Genomic DNA, 18,865 nt, shown 5'->3' with positions numbered 1-18,865 from the left:
GTCGGCGCAGGCACTAGAGGTACTGGGTGCCAAATATTTACAGTGCAACGTTTGTATGTGCTCTGCCATGTGCTCTGCACAGGAGCATGCCAACAGTTGGCTTTAGTGCTGTGCAAGCGCCGTCCGTCCGAAACCTGAACCGCACCCGACCAGTGTAAAACTACTAGCGCTTGTCCTACCCTAGTACCTAGCACTGAGCACCTCCGCACACACGCACGGCAGATGCCAGTATGCAACCTCGCATTGTAGCAGGCCTAGACGATTACCTCCTGCATTGCATGCATCAGCCTGGTGAAGACTGTTGATGTGGGGAGACTTGTACGTGGTCCCAAAGGCAGCATATCTGTGCCAGGTTCGTGGTAACTCGGCCTGATGCTGGTACAGTAATTACCTGCACTTGCAAATATACAGTACAGAGTACCAGGTACCTAGTACTTGTACTCGCTTGCGTGGTACCATGACTACCCAGTACATGGTGGCATCAGTGCACAGTACGGTGACATGTGCTGGCGCAGGGAAGCACTTTCGCAGGTCAATTGTGCTGCCAATGCCTGCCATGCCCCATACCATGTGGCCGTATCGAGCACAACCTTCGAACCTTGGTACGGATTCCTGCCGTCCCGTGGTGGATGCATGCATGCCTGGCCCGCGGTGGAAGGTACAGGGTAGCCGTCGAGCAAAGATGTCTTGGTGGTGAGATGTCTTGGTGGTAGTAGTGTCTGGTCGACTCTCCAAAGCAGCAAAACTGGGGGGCATGATGCCATCTCCAAAGGGTTTCCCGCAGGCTTGTTCGAGGCCAAAGATGCGCTTCAAATAGGCATTATTAGCCATGTCCAGTGCCGATCGCTCGTCGAAGACGACTGGGAGACGGCAGAGACGATGGAGGGAGATGCCACACAACCGTCGGAAGGACCCATCGCCATCTGGCTTGACCATCATCTGCAGCAACGGCAGCAGGAGAGCCTCAATACACCCGCAGCTTCTGCGTTCACATCGGGAGGCGAGAACGGCTTTATGCTCATTGAAATGTCGAGGCCCGAGGCTGTTCTGTTCTTTTAGCCGTTCAGCCCGCCAAGGATGTTAACGATACGTCGCTATACCGGGCAAAGCAGCTCTTGGCAATCAATTCTGACCCCGGTATATCGGATCAAACCCGTCTGCAGAGGCACCGTTTCCTGCCACCTTGACAAGCAGATATTCGACGCAGCGCACATGCTTCCCCGCGCTAGGGCACAGTACCCTAGGCTTCGTCCGTGTCGCGGAAGGCGGGTGGCAAGTCTCGCAACGCTGCAGTGCGGGTGAGCTTGGGTCGAAAGTGAGGCGAGTGCTTTGTAAAGGGCAGGATGGCTGGCGGGCGTAGAGGGTCTGCCTCGCGGGGGGCTGCCGTCTCCAGGCGCACCTCCAGCAGCGCCTGCCGCCGACAGCGGGCTGCAAGAGCTTTGCGCAGCGACCGGCAGGGAAGAAGTATTTCCCATGGGAGCCCAAGAACGAGCGAGACTCTTCCATTGCAAGCTTCTTTCGTGCCCTCCTACGGCTCTCTAAATCCTACGTCCTCATGGCTGCACCCTGGATTTTGGAGTTTGATTGATTCAAGAAACCTTGCTGGCTCCGCCGTCACTTCAATGCCCCTCTACCCATGCATCATGATGGCAATGGACGATGGCGATGACGTCTAGTGGTGAATTTCTTGCTCGAAAAATCACTGACTGTCGTCCAGGAATATTACCACCCATACGACGCATTCCTCCCGTCTCGATTGTTCCACTGCCACCAAGACGCCGTGTTTGGCTGGTCCGGTTCCTCGTGCTTCCTTTGTGACGAATGGCCGACGAGCCATACGATACACCATGGAGCCATCATGCCGCCGCAAAATCATTGCCCAGCACGTACGCAGACAGCAACCTCACGATGTCCGCGGACTGCCAAGTGCCCAACCTTGGTGTCTCGCCCCGGAAGTCCCCCTGGCTGCTGAGCCGATGGCAAACGACCCGCCGACCTTGCCAAAGGTTGATGTCGAAAGGGCGATGCCCAAGATGGAATATCTCGAGGCGCAGTATCCTCTGCACAGATACGAAGCCACGGAACCGCTGCGGAGAGCCATCCAGCAGTTTCATTGCAACCCGCTCACGACGAAACAAGACAATCGGGTTGAACGGACGTGTCGGGGAATCCTTCCCACGCGTACAGGTGCTGCAAATACCCATCATGACTGACAGTGCTTGTACATGGACGGTAAGTAACATGTCACGCCAACGTGCCTCTAAAGGGGTTAAAGTCATTTATGCAGGTGTTGTGGACACCCAGTGGTAGGCAACAACATGATCAAGAAGAACACCAATGGACTGATTATTGACCCATCTCACGATACTTGCATCGTTGGTGCAGCCTCTAGAGCGGACCCCCTACTCTCTGTTGCAACATGATAACTGTACAAGTACGGAGTGTACAAGTATTATTACGGAGTGTCCAAGTACGGAGTGTCCAAGTACTCTACAGGCAGGCCGGCCACAGCACCAGCAGTCGATGTGCGTGCTGAAGTGACGAAAGCGCTGACGTAACCATGAGCCCCCAAAGCCACTCGACCTTTGTATGGTGCCTGTAATTACAGTACAAGCATTACTTCGTGGTGGACGGCAATCTACTGACTGTACTTACTCCGTATTTACAGGGCCTAATTACGTCATCACCACAGACGCCGCTTGCGGCCACGAATACGCCTGCGGCAAATCATGCATGGCCTTCCCTCCGTCCTTTGAATTGGCCCCCAAATACGCCATCGACGAAACAGTCACAGACCAGAGCGAATCTGCACTGACTGCGAACCATGTGTGGCGAGCATGGGTACTCCTAGCAACCTCCCATGGGCATCTACCGGCAGGTAGGTGTGGCATGCACTGCCGAGCGACCTGGGACGAGCTGGATGCCGGCTGCTCGAATCGTGACCTGTCGACATCCGGCCATTTCCGACAGAACGAGTACCGACGCGTCACTAGACGCTGTCAGAGAATACGGACGGCGTCGTTGGTGAACCGGCAAAGATGAGAACCAGGCCAGAGGGGTATTCACTTCCGTGCATTCCACCAAGTCTGCACACGCTCGACACGTACTGCTTCGAAAAGAATCAAGCTCCTTCACACCTCCTTCCTGTGCTGTTTCTGTCGGTCATGCGACAAACGGACCAACCTAGCCGACTGCTTGGTTCGCAACCACCCCCCCCCCCCCCCCCACAACGAGATGGCTCGTCGGTGTTGGGGAGGACAAAATACCACCATCGCCATGAACGTCAAGAGAACCCAGGACTCGTTCCGACGCGCGGATGGTGCTTCGAAAATGACGTGCACCAAGAGAGAGGTGTAGCAGGGATCCAAATACCAGAATGAAGCACGTACGAATGCCATCGTCGGCTGAAGGTGGCAGGATTTCCGGCGAAGCTACAGACCACCTCGGCTTCGGAAGAAAATGTCAGGCGTTGATGGTGACGATGGGCACCCTGTATTATGAAATCTATCCAGGATTCAACAGAGGAATCCGATCATCTTGGCATCCATCCCCACACGGAGCAGGCACGTGGGGGAATCTTGCATGCTGGCGTCAGCTTCATGCATGAGTCAGCTTACTATACCGCAGGAACATGTACGGGCACGAAATTTGCACAGGTGAAAAGGGTACGCATGCAACTTTGAGCTTCCGTCCCTCCATGCTAGCTGCATTTCTCGCCCTCGAATCGGAGCCGAAAGCACAGCCACCATGGCCAGGGATCGGCCCAAGGCGGTGGACGGCGACTCCGTACCGTTGCATATACGAGCACGAGCCTATCCGCTCCAAAGATATTCCCCGCATGGGCACACACACGTTGAAGACGCCGTTCGAGCCCAGCCATGGCCGCTTGTTCGCTTCTTCCCCGTCTCGTCCGGCATCGCAGAGGCCGCGTTCCTGCAGGTATCCCTCCGGCGCACCAGGTCCGTTCTTGCGACCGACCTCGGCTGCGTAGCTCGAGGAGCCATGGCACCCTCCATCCATTTGCATGCCATCCACGCGCATGTGCGTGACCTCATGGACGCAGTCAAGGGGTATAGCACGGCAATGCACCGCTCTGCTCTTCGGAGAAAATTCCTAGAATGCAAAACTCCGTACGAAGGGTGCTCCTCGTCCGCGATACCGACATCTCCCGTCCACACTGGTTCCTGCTGGCGGTCCGACAGGTGCGCAGGGCATTCCCCTCGCCAAAAGGCCCCTTTTTCGAACGACGCCTGATTCCGCCGCGGCGACGGTGACATTCATTCGAGGGTGCATTCGAGGGTGCATTCGAGGGTGCATTCGAGCGTGCAATCAAACCCAGCGGCCCGACGAAACTATGTTGCATCCGTTGGGGCGGCCGGTCCCGTGTCCAAGGATTCTAGACTTGCGTATCCCACTCGCTTCATCCACGCCGTCGCACGCGACCCTGCTGCGCTCTGTCAGACCATCGCTTGAGCCGTCCGGGTGAATCCTTCCCCATCTCGGCGGCGATTCTTGCCACGACGTTTGGTCCTCCGTGCCGGCGTCCTATTCCTTCAATCGGCAACACGGCCGGAGAAACGGCCTCATCGTCATGGCGCGAACGGCTATGATCGGCCGCCGTGGCATGAGCGAGCTCTGCTCCACGCGCATGCGCAAATTGACGGCTATATATACTGGCCTGATGCTCGTGTCCATGTCTGAAATTCTTGCTCTCCATCCATCACCGCACTTTTCACACCACTTACAGTATCATTATCTCCTCCGCTCTTCGCAGCCAACTCATCCATCAAAATGAAGTTTGTCGCCGTCACTCTCTTCCTCGCCGGCCTGGCCCTGGCCAGCCCCCCCAGGCCCGTCGCGCCCGTACGTTTACCTCGGGCATTTGCTTTGCGTCCTGATGGAGCAGGGACGTTGCGAAGCTAACGGATGATGATTAGGGTCCTTGCGACCGATGCTCTTGCGACGGCACCTGGGTACGTCCATGACAAGGAAACGGCGAGTGTTTGCCGTGCTAACGTTCGAATGATAGCAACCCAATCTGTTCGCCACGCACCCCAACGCCAAGATGGTCTGCATCCCCAAGGGTGCAATCCAGTAAATCTGAGCCGGAAGCAGGTGGAGTAGCCAAGTCCATCCGGAAGCCGGAGGATGCAGGAACCTTCATACGGAGGCAGCTAATTGCGCCTCCGTAGAGTTCCACGGCGTGGACTACCGTTATAGATCGTGGTGATATTGGAGGGTCTGTGTGAGGGGTTCGATTTTGTCTGCTGTTGAGCTTCGCCTGTCTGGAGTCGGGCTTCAAGCTTGTTAATTTCGCCTTGCAATTTGACAACCTCCTTCGTCAGATCATCCAGCTTTGTCCCAAGCTCATCTCCAAGTGAAGTGCAATTCAGACAAGGGCTTGGAGTAACCAAAGTAGTTGGATTGTTTGTGTTTGGTCCTGGGTCCTGGCTATGGACAACAGGTGTATTGTCTTGCAGTTCTATATCGGAGGTTGCAACGACTGGACGAGGGCAGAAAAAGAATTTTTTTTTCTTAATTGCATCCCTGAGAACGAGGATACTCGGCGATCCCAGGAAAGTCAACAATGCAATAATAGCTTGGGCCATCTAGGACCAATCTGAAATTGCCATTGTTTCGTCGCTGTCGCTGTCGTTATGGTAATGGTCGTTGTCCTTGTCGTCGTCGTCGTCGTTGTCCTCGTCGTCGTCCTTGTCGTATTCAGTATCGTCCTTGTCCTCCTCCTCGTCGTCGTCAGAACTGTTCTTGTCCTCGTCGTCGTCATCAGTCGTCTGTGTCGTCGTACAAGAAGGAAAAGAGAAAGGGAACATGGATGGGGGATGGGGGTGCTTTATATAGCTGGGTTGTCAAGATAGGTAGGAAAGTCCGCTACAACTTTGGAAAGAATCTTGGCAAGCACAAGCTACTGATTCGGTAGGGCGACTCGTCGATCAAGCAAGCGTTGCTTGAAAAGGGACAGGAGGTAAGAGAGGAGGCATGGGGATGCTAGGTTGTGAAGATGGGCAGGAAAGTCTGCTACAACTTTGGAAAGAATCATGGCAAAAGGGGCAAACTACCGATTCGGCGGGTCGACTCGTCGATCAAGGGCTGTTTCGCCAAAAACCCTGATAAATCAGGCCATTGCGGTGGTGTTGGAGTGTTGAAGAAAGAAGCCTCTCGCCAGCCGCTCACAGCTGGCGCACAATGCGCGGCTCCCTGGAGGCTGGATTCAAGAATCCAAAGGTGCCTTTGCCTACTCGCACCTGCCATGCAGCAGTTGCTTGTGCTTCAAGGTGGCCTTTGTTTGTCAGAATCAGAACATATTGAAGTTTTGCTTCTACCGTCGATCGCCTCGACGCTCGTCTCTTGACAAAGCTAATGCTTTGTCAATTAGCCACGCTTATAAGGGCCGTTGCTGCTCTTCTTAACGATTGTACTTGGGCAAAGCCCAAGACCATAACAAGCAATTTTATTTACAGCAATCAGAAACCAAGAAGAAAATATAAGTAAGAACCTACAGGTAATCTTACGGACCCTATTAGAACGAATACAACTATACCAACGGGCACTAGGGCCGGATTTTTCAGGAGGAAGTATACTAATTGCTGCAACAATTCGTACATGCAAACACGTACCGGAATTGGAACAGACATTTACAAGACTAACAACAATATTCTAAGCATTATGGACTGATTTACGTATATCAATACAGGCATATAATGAAAAATATACAGAGAACTATTTTGTTGACCGACGTTACAATAATAACAATAATCGCAACCAAGGCACTAGGCAAGGCACTAGGAGGGATGTCATGTTCTGTGTATTCTGTACAGCTGCCGTTGGTACCTCATATTTTCGAGCTTCATCGGGTACGACAGTCCCTCGGGCAGCCGAAACCAGAGCGAGTCGTCGGACTCGAGCATCTCCCATCGATGGGCCGGTGATTCTCGCTCCAACGTGTGCTGGAGCAACCACCGCATGGGGTACTTTTTCTTCGCCTTCCCCACGGCCGCCTCGGAATAGCTCCCGGGGGAATCGACGACGAGCAGCAAGCTCCCGTGGGCAAGGACCTCGGCCAACGATTGCAAGAAGCTCGTCGTCCTTCCGATGCCGCCGTCGGTGTAGAGTTCGTTCAGCGTGAACATGAGGGTGACGACGAGGGGCTCCGTGCCGACCACGTCTACCAGGTCGTCCTTGGTCAAGGCCAGGGCGTCCCTTTGGGAAAAGGTCAACTCCAGCTGGTCCTCGCGCAGGAGCGCCTTGTTGGATTCCTTGACGGCCGCCGAGGCGTACTTGGAGAGCGGGGGCGGCGAGGTGAGCTGCTTCTGGAGGAGAGATGCCACGCTGGTCCAAGGTGCCGCGTCGAGGAGAGCGAGCGACGCACGAGAGCGTGTCTGCTGCACGTACGAGGCCAAGGCAACGTGCTCGGCCGCACCGCCGCCGACGGAGAGCATCCGCAGCGGCGGCGAGTCCGGTGACGGCGCCGCCTCCGTTCCGTCTCGCCGCACGCACGCTTCCCGCTCCGTGTCCGTCACGGCGCTTTGCTTCGTTCGAGGTCTGCATGGGAGCATTTCATCCAGGTGAGACCCGATGGCCGTCAAGACGGTGGCGTAGCAGAGAGCCCTCGTGGGACTCCATCTCGCCGCGTAGGCTTCGAGGTAGTCCTCCCTGCCAAAGGCAGTGACGAAGTCGCGGTGGAAGAGCGCCGCTTTTATCTCCTGCAGCAAGGTGGGAAAGGAGTCCCGAGCGAGGACAGCTCCAAAGGCGTGGGAGAAGATGTCGAGCAGCCGCTGCTGGTCCTTTTCGTCCCGGCCGGCGCTGGGCTGGTTCGCGGGGCCGGAGGCTGTCGGATCTGCGTCGGCGTGGGCATCCTTGATGGATGGTGATGACTGGCCACTGCTTTTTGCGGCAAGCCTCCGTTTGGGCGTGGGCTTGCCTTTCATCTGCAACGACGACGATACCTCGACGGCGGTGACGACGAATCGAAGATGGTGGGATGAAGGTGGGGTGGAAAATTGTTGTCGCGCGTCCCCGTACGGACGCACAGTGCGATGCAGCTACAAGACTCTGCACCAGCTGCCACAGTCGCTTGACAAAAATGACGATTCAGTTTTGGTAGTGCCACTCCTACAAATGGCATCGACAATTTTGCCACCCCACTGTAAATACAGCTAGGGAGCTCCGTGCACTGACATGCTCTCGGTACTGGTACCGAGTACTGCTGTACAGTACGTACGAAATAAACAATACTGTACATGCTTACTAACACTGGCGAGTGCTTGTTCTTACTCCGTACAGTATACGACTCCGTACAGTATACGATAATAATACAGAGCACTTACTGCCAGTAGACACTACAGTACTTACATCTACGGATACAAGGAATGAACATGTCCTGAGCCGCGAGTACTGAAGTATTTCCAGTAGTAGGTGTACTACTACTTGTATTTGTACGCCGTACGGAGTGGTTGTACTGTATTATATACTGTAAATACTAATTACAAAGATACCGACATTGACCCACTGTTATGTACTGATATCTGTGTGTTGGTACGAGTATGGAGTACAGGAAATAGGTAACCACTTTGCTACCGGCACAAGCCGTCAGTTAGTACCCCTACAAGTACTTACTATTGTGACTGTAAGTGGTACGAGGTGCAGAGTACATGACTCGGCGGTAGTACATAACATGCTGAGGTAGTGCCTCCAGTAGGAGCCAGAACGGAGCAATGCCTGTATCTAGCAGTAACAAGTCATTACTGTACAGTAGTTGTATTAGTACTAGGTAAGTACTAGGTACGTAAATACGGCGAGTATGCCCACGACTATAGTACCTGTATTCCCTGTACTGGCCAACAATACTGGCAAACCGGAAACCCCTCAGCAGAAAATCGTCCACCGCCAAAACGGGCCGAGCTTCCTCCTTCTACCCATCACTCACCACCTCCCCTCCTGTTCCCCCAAACCACCTCATCCCAATTGTCCAAGAATCCCATCCCCTCCCCCCCCCCCCTCCAACTCCTCCCACAGAAACCAATTTCAACGAAACCGCCACCATGGGCTACGGCGAGCTTGATCAAAAGTCCATCAACACCATCCGCCTTCTCGCGGTACGTCGTCACTACCCCGCCATCGTCTCCTCCCCACCACCGAAGCGTTCAACAAAAATTGGCCGACCGGCCGATGGACCGATCGATGCCTCGTCCCACGGCTCTCCGGGACCGGACCGAGCCAGGTCCTACGACCAGTTTTGTATCCGAGCCATCCGCTGACGATGCTCGTTCCCTGCAGGTTGATGCGACCTTTCACAGCAACTCAGGACACCCCGGTGCTCCCATGTGAGTCGAGGTCCAAACCGTTGATTCCGCCGCCGCCGCCTCCTGCTGACCATGGATGGTAGGGGCATGGCACCCGTCGCCCACGTCCTCTTCAACAAGTTCATGAGCTTCAACCCTAAGAACCCCAAATGGCTGAATCGGGACCGCTTCGTCCTCTCGTAAGTCATCGTCCCCCGACGGCACCTCCGTCCCCCCAACGAGAGCCGTCTGACGGCGGACGCGTTAGAAACGGCCACGGCTGCATGCTCCAGTACGCCCTCCTTCACCTCTTCGGTTACGACCTCAGCATGGACGATATCAAGGCCTTCCGAGTAAGTCCCGAACCTCCCCCTCCCCCCGTCTCCTCCCCTCCCCTCCCGGCCCGTGGCCGCAAACCGCTGACGCCCGCCCCAGACGGTGGATAGCAAGACGCCCGGCCACCCCGAGGCGCACGACACGCCCGGCATCGAGGTCACCACCGGCCCCCTCGGTCAGGGCGTCTGCAACGCCGTCGGTCTCGCCATGGCCCAGGCCCACACGGCGGCCACGTTCAACAGGCCCGGCTTCGACGTCGTCGACAACTACACCTACTGCTTCCTCGGCGACGGCTGCCTCATGGAGGGCGTCTCCGGCGAGGCCTCGTCCCTCGCCGGCCACCTGCAGCTCGGCAACCTCATCTGCATCTACGACGACAACCACATCTCCATCGACGGCGACACCAACTGCGCCTTCACCGAGGACGTGGTCAAGCGCTACGAGGCCTACGGCTGGCACGTCGTCGTCGTCGACGACGGCGACAACGACCTCGCCGCCATGGAGGCGGCCATCCAGAAGTGCAAGGAGGTCAAGGACAAGCCGTCCATGGTCAAGCTCAAGACGACCATCGGCTTCGGCTCCCTCCAGCAGGGCACCCACGGCGTCCACGGCTCGCCGCTCAAGGCCGACGACGTCAAGCAGGTCAAGAAGAAGTGGGGCTTCAACCCCGACGAATCCTTCCACGTCCCCAAGGAGATCTACGAGCTCTACGCCAAGCACGCCGCCGAAGGCGCCGCCGCCGAGGCGCGCTGGGACCAGATGCTCGCCAAGTACGCCCAGCAGTTCCCCGCCGAGCACGCCGAGCTGCAGCGACGCGTCAAGGGCGACCTGCCCAAGGACTGGGAGAAGAGCCTGCCGGTCTACACGCCGCAGGACGCGGCCGTGGCCACGCGCAAGCTGTCGGAGACGGTGCTGAGCAAGATCGAGTCGGCCGTGCCCGAGCTCTTCGGCGGCTCGGCCGACCTCACGGGATCCAACCTGACGCGCTGGAAGACGGCCGTCGACTTCCAGCCCAAGGCCACGGGCCTCGGCGACTACGCCGGCCGCTACGTCCGCTACGGTGTCCGCGAGCACGGCATGGGCGCCATCATGAACGGCCTCGCCGCCTACGGCACCATCCTGCCCTACGGCGGCACCTTTCTTAACTTTGTCTCGTACGCGGCCGGCGCCGTTCGCCTCTCGGCCCTCTCGGGCGTCCGCGTCATCTGGGTGGCGACGCACGACTCCATCGGCCTCGGCGAGGATGGCCCGACGCACCAGCCCATCGAGACGCTCGCCCACTTCCGCGCGCTGCCCAACTGCATGGTCTGGCGGCCGGCCGACGGCAACGAGACGAGCGCGGCCTACTACGTGGCCCTGACGTCGAAGCACACGCCGAGCATCCTCGCCTTCTCCCGCCAGAACCTCCCCCACCTCGAGGGCTCGACCATCGAGAAGGCGGCCAAGGGCGGCTACGTCGCCCTCGAGGCCGAGGGCGCCCACATCACGCTCGTCTCGACGGGCTCCGAGGTGGGCATCTGCATCGACGCGGCCAAACACCTGCAGGAGAAGCACGGCGTCAAGGCGCGCGTCGTGTCGATGCCCTGCTTCGAGGCCTTTGACTCGCAGTCGAAGGAGTACAGGCTCTCGGTCCTGCCCGACGGCGTGCCCTCGCTCTCGGTCGAGGTGATGAGCACCATGGGCTGGGAGCGCTACACGCACGAGCAGTTTGGCATCAACCGCTTCGGCGCCTCGGGTGCCTACAAGGACGTCTACAAGAAGTTTGAGTTTACGCCCGAGGGCATCTCGAAGCGCGCCGTCGCCACCATCGACTTCTGGAAGGACGTGCCCAACATCCGCTCGCCCGTGAACCGTGCTTTCCAGCAGCACATCTGAGGGAGCCGAGGCGAGCACGCTTGGCCGTCGGGGTTTTCTTTTGTTTTGATTCCGCGCAGCACGATTACGGGGGTGGCGACGGGCCGCGGAGCAAGAGTGAAACAACGCTATGGGATTGTTTATCGAAAGGAAAATAGAAGTATAGGTAGTCGAGATTTGAAAACTGACTGTGCATCCGACGGTGCATTCGACGTCTGCGTCACTCGCGATCCAGCCAGGACCAGCGCTGTACTGCGGCACCACCCGTGGCAGCAGGGCCGGGGCAGCAGGGCACCACGACACCACGACAACATGGCACCAAGACAACAGAAACTGCCTGCGAGAATTGTCGTCCGAAGCTCATGAGGCCGTCCAGTAGACGTGTTAGTTAGTAGAAGAGAGCCGTGCGACGGCGCTAAAGGCCGTCGCGCCATGACAAACGGGTCTCCCGCCCTAGGGCAAGATCGGAACGAGAAAACGGGACACGAGACAACGGCGAGAATCACGTTTCCGCCTTGGCCGGGAAGTCGACGGAGTCGGGACCTCGGTCGGCGTTTCGGGCGGCGCCTTGGGTTCCCCACTGGTGCTGGAACTGACGGCCGATGCTCTCGAGCTTGGCAGCGGCGCGGCGGGCCTCGCGGGCGTCACGGGAGGAGGGGGCAACGACGAGGCAGACGAGCATGGGGGCGGCTTCGTCGTGCCTCTCCGAAGCCGAGGCCGAGGCCGAGGCAAAGGTGGTCGGGGGGGCGGCTTCGCGGCGATGGGGGTGGCCGTGAGGAGGATCGAGGTAGGACTGGAGGACGACGGCACCGGCGTCCGGGTACTCGACCATGATGCGCTGGGGGCGGCCGAGGTTGGTGCGGCGGGCCGCCGTTTGGGAGACGAGGGCGCCCGAGGTGAGGGAGGTGAGGGCGTCGAGCTGGACGGGCGAGGAGGAGGAGGTGATGAGCGGCGTGAGGGCGACGTCGGCGAGGTGGACGGAGAGGGCGGGGTGTTCGGAGGGGAGGTTGGCGGCCATGATGGCGGTCGGTCGGCGTCGGCTCGAAGGGAACAAGGGAGTCTGCGTCTGCGTATGCGTCGTCGTTGTTACGGTTTCATGACGCGACTGCGTCTGGTCGTCGTTGTCATCGATGGAGGGACATGATCATGCAGCGACAACGCTGTCGCCTCGGCGAGGGAGGGGAGATGGGACGCGAGGAAGAGGATGCCGGGTGGAAAAAGGACGATGGAGGGGAAGCCATACGAGGAATGAGAAACGGAGAAGAAAGGGGGACGGAAGGGGGGGGGGGGGGGGGATGCAAACCAGGCCATGCCGACTTGGGGACCAGCGAGGGTCCAAACGCAGCGAAACGGTGACGCTACTCGGAGCCACACCTTGAACAAAGTGACTTGACAAAAATGACGATTCAGCTTTGGTAGCGCTGCTGCTACAAACTGAATTGACATTTTTGCCACCCCACTGTTCCTGTACACACCTCAACATTCACCTGAACTACTTACCTACACCTTGACACACCGCAACAAAGTACACTGCAATAACGCGCACATGACCTATCCGCACAGCGTACAGCGTACAGCGCACAGCGTGCAGCGCCCACCTTGCAGCGCCCACTTTGCAGCGCCCACCTTACAGCGCCCACCTTACAGCGCACACCTTACAGCGCACATCTTACAGCGCACAGCGTACAGCGCACAGCGTACACCAGTACGCCGTTCACCGTCACCGTTCACCGTTCACCGTTCACCGTAAGGTACACCGTACACCGAACAAGTAAAAACCAAACGTAAACTCCACCTCGCTTGCAACGCACCAGCGGCTCCCACATGCGACTCAATTGCACGTCGCCAGCAATCGACTCCCTCATTGCCCAAGTCGAGAGGCACTGCCGCCTGTCGGAACGATGTCCAAGATGGTCGAGGCAAGATGGGCCAGGCAAGATGGGCCAGGCAAGATGGGCCAGGCAAGATGGGCCAGGCAAGATGCAAGATGGGCGAGGCAAGATGCACGATGCAAGGGGATCTTCAACCTCGTCGCCGCCGCAGTCGTGGGAGTCGTCGGAGGAGCGACATGACAGCAGCCCCACCGGTGGGCCCTACCGCGTCACCCCATCATCCGCTACCGAGATGGCTGCGGGCCCACGGAGGAATATTTTTGGATACGAATCTCGGCCTCGTCACGTTCCTGTGGACGGCGGAGAGCCAGGAATTGCGTCGAGGGAGCGGATGGCCGTCGTTGACGCACATGAGGTTGGCCGCGCACGAGCGGTTGGCCACGTGAAGGCGCTGGCCAGCGTGACCATGTCCGATATGCAAAGGAACAGCTTCCTCGCAGGAGAATGCTTCGTCACCCCTGCGAGCCCTCGTTCGTGGATGGCAGGGGCAGCACTGCAGGTAGGTGGAGAAGGTAGGTGTATTACCATCTACACTCCGCACATGTGCAGCAGGTTACGCTGCGTACATGGAAATCTCCGATGCACCTTGGGCGGTTGGGGATACATGGCCGCTCAAACATTCCAGCAGCACCGCCCTACGCAGGAAGCAGGCGTGGCAGTCATGATATTGCTGCCGACCGAAGCAGAACGAGGCGGGAGAGCGATCATGGCCTTGTCCAAGGCGCGGTGACGCTGGGCTGGTACGACGACAACCTCCCGCTACGACGAGATTCGGACTCATTCGACGCTACTCCGTACAGAATTTCACCGTTGCGGCAACATGTACGATGGCTGTACAAGGAAATAGGAGCAGGCGACAAAGTCCAACGGGCAAGAGGCCCAACGACGCCTGTACGCAGCAAGCAGTAAGCGAAGAGTGATTTGCATCGAGAGGAGAAGACGAGAGGAGGAGAAGACGAGAGGAGAAGACCAAAGGAGAAGAGGGTACGACGAGGGAATGATGGCTGTGACAAACGAGTGCCAGCTTGACGACCCTTGCTGCCGACAGACGCACGTGGCGTATGCCAATCGGTGAGATGAAAATAAATATTTCCTAGAATTAAAAAAAAAGAGCACAGAAGGGTCGCATCACGGACCATTCGTCCTGGGTGTCGAGAAAAGAAGGCCTCGGCGCCGGCAACGGAGGCCCTCGCCTCTGCCTCCTCGAACTCCTCGCCGCTTCTTCGGACCCCTCGGACCCCCCTGACCCCCCTGACCCCTCGGACCCCTCCCCCACGCGTCTCCGTTTTGCCGTCTTCTTCGTCATAACGTGCGAGCGTCTTATGCTTTGGGCTTCTCGCCGGGCGTGATGGGCGTCAGGATGGGGCTGCTGAACTTGGGCAAGTCGGCATCGGATCGGGGCGGCGTGACCATGACCTCCTCGAGCACGAGCTGCAACTTCTCCGGCGTCGGGGCTACCGTTCCGTCCGTCTGCCGAGGGAGAGGCGTGTCAGTCTGCAAACTTTGCTCGCGGCGCCGAGCGGTGGGAAGCGTACCTTGGTGACCTGGATGCGGAGCGACTTCAGGATGCGAGCGCGGGCCTCGTTGACGGGCAACTCGGTGACGCCGTCGGCCTCGAGGGCCTCGTCGAGGGGCAGACCGGCGGCGACCTTGCCGGTCTCGGGGATGGCGAGGACGGCGAGGCTCGAGGCCCTCTTGTTGTTGTAGAAGATCTCGATCTGGCAAGGCCGAGGCAGGTCCTCCCTGTCGGCGCTGATCCGGGCAAAGTATCGTCGCTTCGGCACCGGCTCGATGACCGGAACGCTGCCAGGAGGACCACCAGGAGGACCGGGAGGTCCCGACATGGGCGGCGGGCTTCGGACCGGACCGTACATTTGGTTGATGAGCCGGACGGCGTTCTGTCGCATCTGCTCGGCGTTCGTGTTCCAGTACTCGAGGCCGCGGTAGGCGTAGTTGAAGCTGCGGATGCTTCGAACCGACTCGGACGTGTGCACCACGCGGTCGTTGCCGTAGAAGGGCTGGAGGGGGGAGCGCGAGGTGATGGTGGTGCCGCCCGGCGTCGAGAAGCGGGCGCCGCCTCTGTACGAGTTTTGGAACATGTCCTGGCTCGGGTTCATGGCCTGCCAGTAGGCCCAGAGTCGGTCCACGTTGGTGTGGTGAAGCATGCTGCGGTGGCGCCGTGTTAGTTTGGCTTCAGGGGGGTGAGGGGGGTGGGGAAGCGGGACGAGATGGCACAAGGACGGCACAAGACAGGACAAGGATGGCACGAGACAGGGCAAGACAGGGCAAGACAGGGCAAGACAGGACGGCATGGACGGGGCAGGGGGTCGCCTACAAGAGCGGGTCAAAGGCGGCGACGTTCGGGTTGCCAAACTGGTTGCCGCAGGCGGCGTCGACGTGAACGGCGTTGTGAATGTTCTCGAGGCCGATGGACGCTCCGGACGTGAAGTCGGCAAAGGACCGGGCGCGGGTCAAGGCGTCGTACTGCGACCGGCTCGGTTAGCATCGGTCGGCACCGGAGACGGCAGGGATCGGCGCCGTCGGGGAATCGGGGAATCGGGGCCATCGGAGCTCCGGCATCGTGGGGGATCCGGGATCCGGACACCTCCCGCCGGGCCTCGCTGCTGGGTACGTACCGACCACGACTTGAACTGACGCGACGCCAGACGCATGTCGGCCGTGTCCGGATATCTTATGCCGTTGCCGACGCAGCGGATCGTGTTCGGCCTCCTGTCAAAGGTTCCGAACTGGCCGTTGAGAGCCTGCTGGGGCATCTGGTAGGACCAAAGCGGGTTTCGGACCGAGCGAGCCTGGACGGCGCCGTTGACCGTCACGTTGATGGTGAGCTGCTGCTGCGTCGTGACCGGAGGCACGCGCGAGTCGGTGGCCCAATCCCAGTAGGGCGATCGCAGCTGCTCGGCCGCCGCCCGGTACCGTGGCTGGTCCTGGGCGGGATAGCGAAGGGCGATCCGACGAGCCGCTTCGACGAGCGATTGCTGCCGAGGGGAAGTCGCGTGAGCGCCGGCGGAGCCATGACCATGGCCGTTCGAGGCCAGCCGGGAAGGAAACTCACCTCGAAGAGGACGACGTAGGGTCGGTGCCAGGGAAGGAAGAGATCCTCCTGCGTCGCGTCGTCGCACGTCAGCGAGCTTCCCCCACGCCGGATCCGTCGACCGGTCCGGGCGACTGCGCGCCGTCACTTACACCGTGGGGGCAGTATCCCATCCACGAGTTGCCCTGGATGCCCGCTCCCGTGTTGTTCCACTGCGTGTAGGGCATACCGTGGATGCCTAGATGCCCGGGTCAGCACGGAGCATCGAATGGCTGTGCCGCGGGACCGTGTCGTTACCGGAGATCTGAAAGTACGACAACGGATCGACCGCGTTGCTCTCCTGCATCGCCGAGAGCGCCTGCACGTACAGGTCCCTGCCTTGACCGTCAGCGAACGGCCGGGATCGCGAGGGGGGCCTTCTCCTCTCGTCCTCCCTACCATTTCGGGCCTCCCGCGCGCTGGAGGTCGTTGATGTCCTCCCGCAGCTGGGGAGTCCATCCTCGGGGCACCGACACGCCCGTGATGGCGTACGGGTTTTGGCCGAGGGCTGGCGAGGCCAAGCCCAGCACCAGGGCGGTGGCGGTGGCGATTGTGGGAAGCATCGTGAAGGAGAGTGAGCCGACAACCAAACACTTGTCGTCTATCCCTCTTTACTGGCGTCGTGAAGCGGATGGTGTGCGTGCGTATCGTCCTTGGCCGAGCAGGACGAGGCGGACCATACTTATACACATCATCACCTACATGACGGACCCGGGTCGACAAGAGGCACTGCAAGGACGTCGGTCGTCGACATCGTTCCCCTGCCTTCCTCCCGAAGGCAGACTTTGCAAGCACGCAGTCACCCACGGAGCCTCGGTCTCCCTGCCACCTGCTGTCGAACCAGCCGCCGGGGTGGAGGGCAGGGAGTGGAGTGGCAAGCAGAGAAGGTGTGGAGGCGTCTGCATCGGCAGCAGCATCAACTCATACAATACGAATCCATGTACCCCGTACGGAGCACCGATATCTGCATAGCTGTGTTCATCTCTGCTCACCGGTGTCCCTCCCGCCTCTGGTGCCTGCACTCTTGACCATCCGACCTCCTCCGACGCGGCGAGAATGCGGGCCGGACGGGGAGAGCGGGCAGCGTCCCGTCAACCAGCCGAGGTCTCGACTACGTCGAGCGGCGGGACAATGCTACCCAGCCCAAGGCTGTGCAGCACGCCGACGGCCAAGTGGAGAATGGATGGAGTCGAACACGGGATGCCTCTGCTGCTTGGACCTATCCCCCCCCCTCCCTCGACGATGTCCGGACGACCCAAGGGCCCGTGGCGGCGGCATCGGTTCACATATCATCTTGCACCCACAACGTTGTTGCCAAAGTCCGCATGCACATACAACAACCACTCCTACAGCGTACATGGCAGCAGCCGGGTTGTCATATGCAGTCATGATGGCGCCGACATCCGTCCGATCCTTCGCGCCATCGGACCCGATGGGTCTGCGAACGGAAAAATGCGGATGGTCACGTTTGCCGCCTGCGCCTGCGGCCACTTGGGACGGGTATACGGATATCAAGCCTAGGGAAAGATGGTCAACGGAGGTGGACGGGCCTCTTCTCACGGGTGCCAGGAGCTGCAAGCTGTACAGTAAGTATGCGTACACCGAAGTGTGCAAGTTCTGCAAGTACTTAATTGTACATATGATGGTCTCGTATTCGTATGCAAGTGTACTGTTGGCAGGCATACTGTGCTTACATGTAGTATTTTGTGTGCAGCGTATGGGGTCGATACAGAAATTTGCTGGGATTGGTCGTGGAGAGCGTATGACGGTTAAAATCAATCCTTTGCTATTCGAGGGGAGGTCAAGGCATGCGTTTATCCCCTCTCACAAAGGCGAAGTACACGAGTGCTTGTACGAGCTCGTATCAAGATATGAATAAATCCATGTACGGATAGAGACCATCAAGACATGATGGGGCCCTTACGTACAAGTACACTGTAGATGCATCGTGCACTGGCACGAGTTCCGCAGAGTACAACCTTGCTTGCTGTGACAAGTTTGGTGTATCCGTGTGGGTATTAACAATATTTTGATATATCGAGACCCTTATTGGGTTGGGCGTTGACCCCCTGAAGGCGGCCCCGTACGATACCCCTGTTGGATAAAACTCTTCCGTCCAGCTTTAGGGGAGCAGCTGCAATAATACGCAACAAGTCCCCATTCCATTCCTTTTCACTAGAAGCATACTCCGTACTGACATGTACTTACTTGCATACCTACTGTACTCTTGCATGTGCTGAGGTGGACAGAAAATCGGAGACGGCACGTTCAGGTGTCCGGCCTCCCGAGTTGTGAGAGCAGGTCGACGGCACGGGTATCGCTCGACTCCAAAGAGAAGCACACACATATCCATCCCTTCATGTGCATACACTTACAAGTACTTACAAGTACTT

General features: G+C 58.6%; 7 protein-coding genes across 7 annotated transcripts; 4 read left to right on the top strand and 3 right to left on the bottom strand.

Annotated features, from left to right (window-relative positions):
* Positions 1-757: 757 nt before the first annotated feature.
* DCS_05375 (uncharacterized protein) lies at positions 758-1,059 on the top strand (the record flags this gene model as incomplete). The annotated part of the gene is made up of 2 exons (XM_040802681.1): positions 758-788; positions 857-1,059. The coding sequence occupies 2 exons, from the start codon at positions 758-760 to the stop codon at positions 1,057-1,059; spliced, it is 234 nt and encodes a 77-aa protein (XP_040657714.1).
* A 3,732-nt stretch (positions 1,060-4,791) lies between these two features.
* On the top strand, positions 4,792-5,098 carry DCS_05374 (uncharacterized protein; the record flags this gene model as incomplete). Its single annotated transcript, XM_040802680.1, has 3 exons — positions 4,792-4,863; positions 4,938-4,973; positions 5,030-5,098. The coding sequence occupies 3 exons, from the start codon at positions 4,792-4,794 to the stop codon at positions 5,096-5,098; spliced, it is 177 nt and encodes a 58-aa protein (XP_040657713.1).
* Positions 5,099-5,609: 511 nt separating this feature from the next.
* Positions 5,610-7,946, bottom strand: DCS_05373 (uncharacterized protein; the record flags this gene model as incomplete). The annotated part of the gene is made up of 3 exons (XM_040802679.1): positions 5,610-5,792; positions 6,204-6,216; positions 6,850-7,946. The coding sequence occupies 3 exons, from the start codon at positions 7,944-7,946 to the stop codon at positions 5,610-5,612; spliced, it is 1,293 nt and encodes a 430-aa protein (XP_040657712.1).
* A 1,113-nt stretch (positions 7,947-9,059) lies between these two features.
* On the top strand, positions 9,060-11,510 carry DCS_05372 (transketolase; the record flags this gene model as incomplete). The annotated part of the gene is made up of 5 exons (XM_040802678.1): positions 9,060-9,113; positions 9,295-9,341; positions 9,404-9,499; positions 9,568-9,652; positions 9,735-11,510. The coding sequence occupies 5 exons, from the start codon at positions 9,060-9,062 to the stop codon at positions 11,508-11,510; spliced, it is 2,058 nt and encodes a 685-aa protein (XP_040657711.1).
* A 481-nt stretch (positions 11,511-11,991) lies between these two features.
* On the bottom strand, positions 11,992-12,507 carry DCS_05371 (uncharacterized protein; the record flags this gene model as incomplete). Its single annotated transcript, XM_040802677.1, has 1 exon — positions 11,992-12,507. The coding sequence occupies one exon, from the start codon at positions 12,505-12,507 to the stop codon at positions 11,992-11,994; it is 516 nt and encodes a 171-aa protein (XP_040657710.1).
* Positions 12,508-13,313: 806 nt separating this feature from the next.
* DCS_05370 (uncharacterized protein) lies at positions 13,314-14,290 on the top strand (the record flags this gene model as incomplete). Its single annotated transcript, XM_040802676.1, has 2 exons — positions 13,314-13,880; positions 13,931-14,290. The coding sequence occupies 2 exons, from the start codon at positions 13,314-13,316 to the stop codon at positions 14,288-14,290; spliced, it is 927 nt and encodes a 308-aa protein (XP_040657709.1).
* Positions 14,291-14,701: 411 nt separating this feature from the next.
* On the bottom strand, positions 14,702-17,035 carry DCS_05369 (uncharacterized protein; the record flags this gene model as incomplete). The annotated part of the gene is made up of 8 exons (XM_040802675.1): positions 14,702-14,851; positions 14,917-15,547; positions 15,717-15,865; positions 16,018-16,377; positions 16,455-16,502; positions 16,586-16,671; positions 16,731-16,807; positions 16,872-17,035. The coding sequence occupies 8 exons, from the start codon at positions 17,033-17,035 to the stop codon at positions 14,702-14,704; spliced, it is 1,665 nt and encodes a 554-aa protein (XP_040657708.1).
* Between the last annotated feature and the right edge of the window lie 1,830 nt (positions 17,036-18,865).

Source organism: Drechmeria coniospora, chromosome 02 (assembly GCF_001625195.1).
Source record: "Drechmeria coniospora strain ARSEF 6962 chromosome 02, whole genome shotgun sequence".
NCBI classification, from domain to species: domain Eukaryota; kingdom Fungi; phylum Ascomycota; class Sordariomycetes; order Hypocreales; family Ophiocordycipitaceae; genus Drechmeria; species Drechmeria coniospora.
The sequence above is the reverse complement of the archived record's forward strand: the minus strand, read 5'-3'. Positions and strand labels throughout refer to the sequence as shown.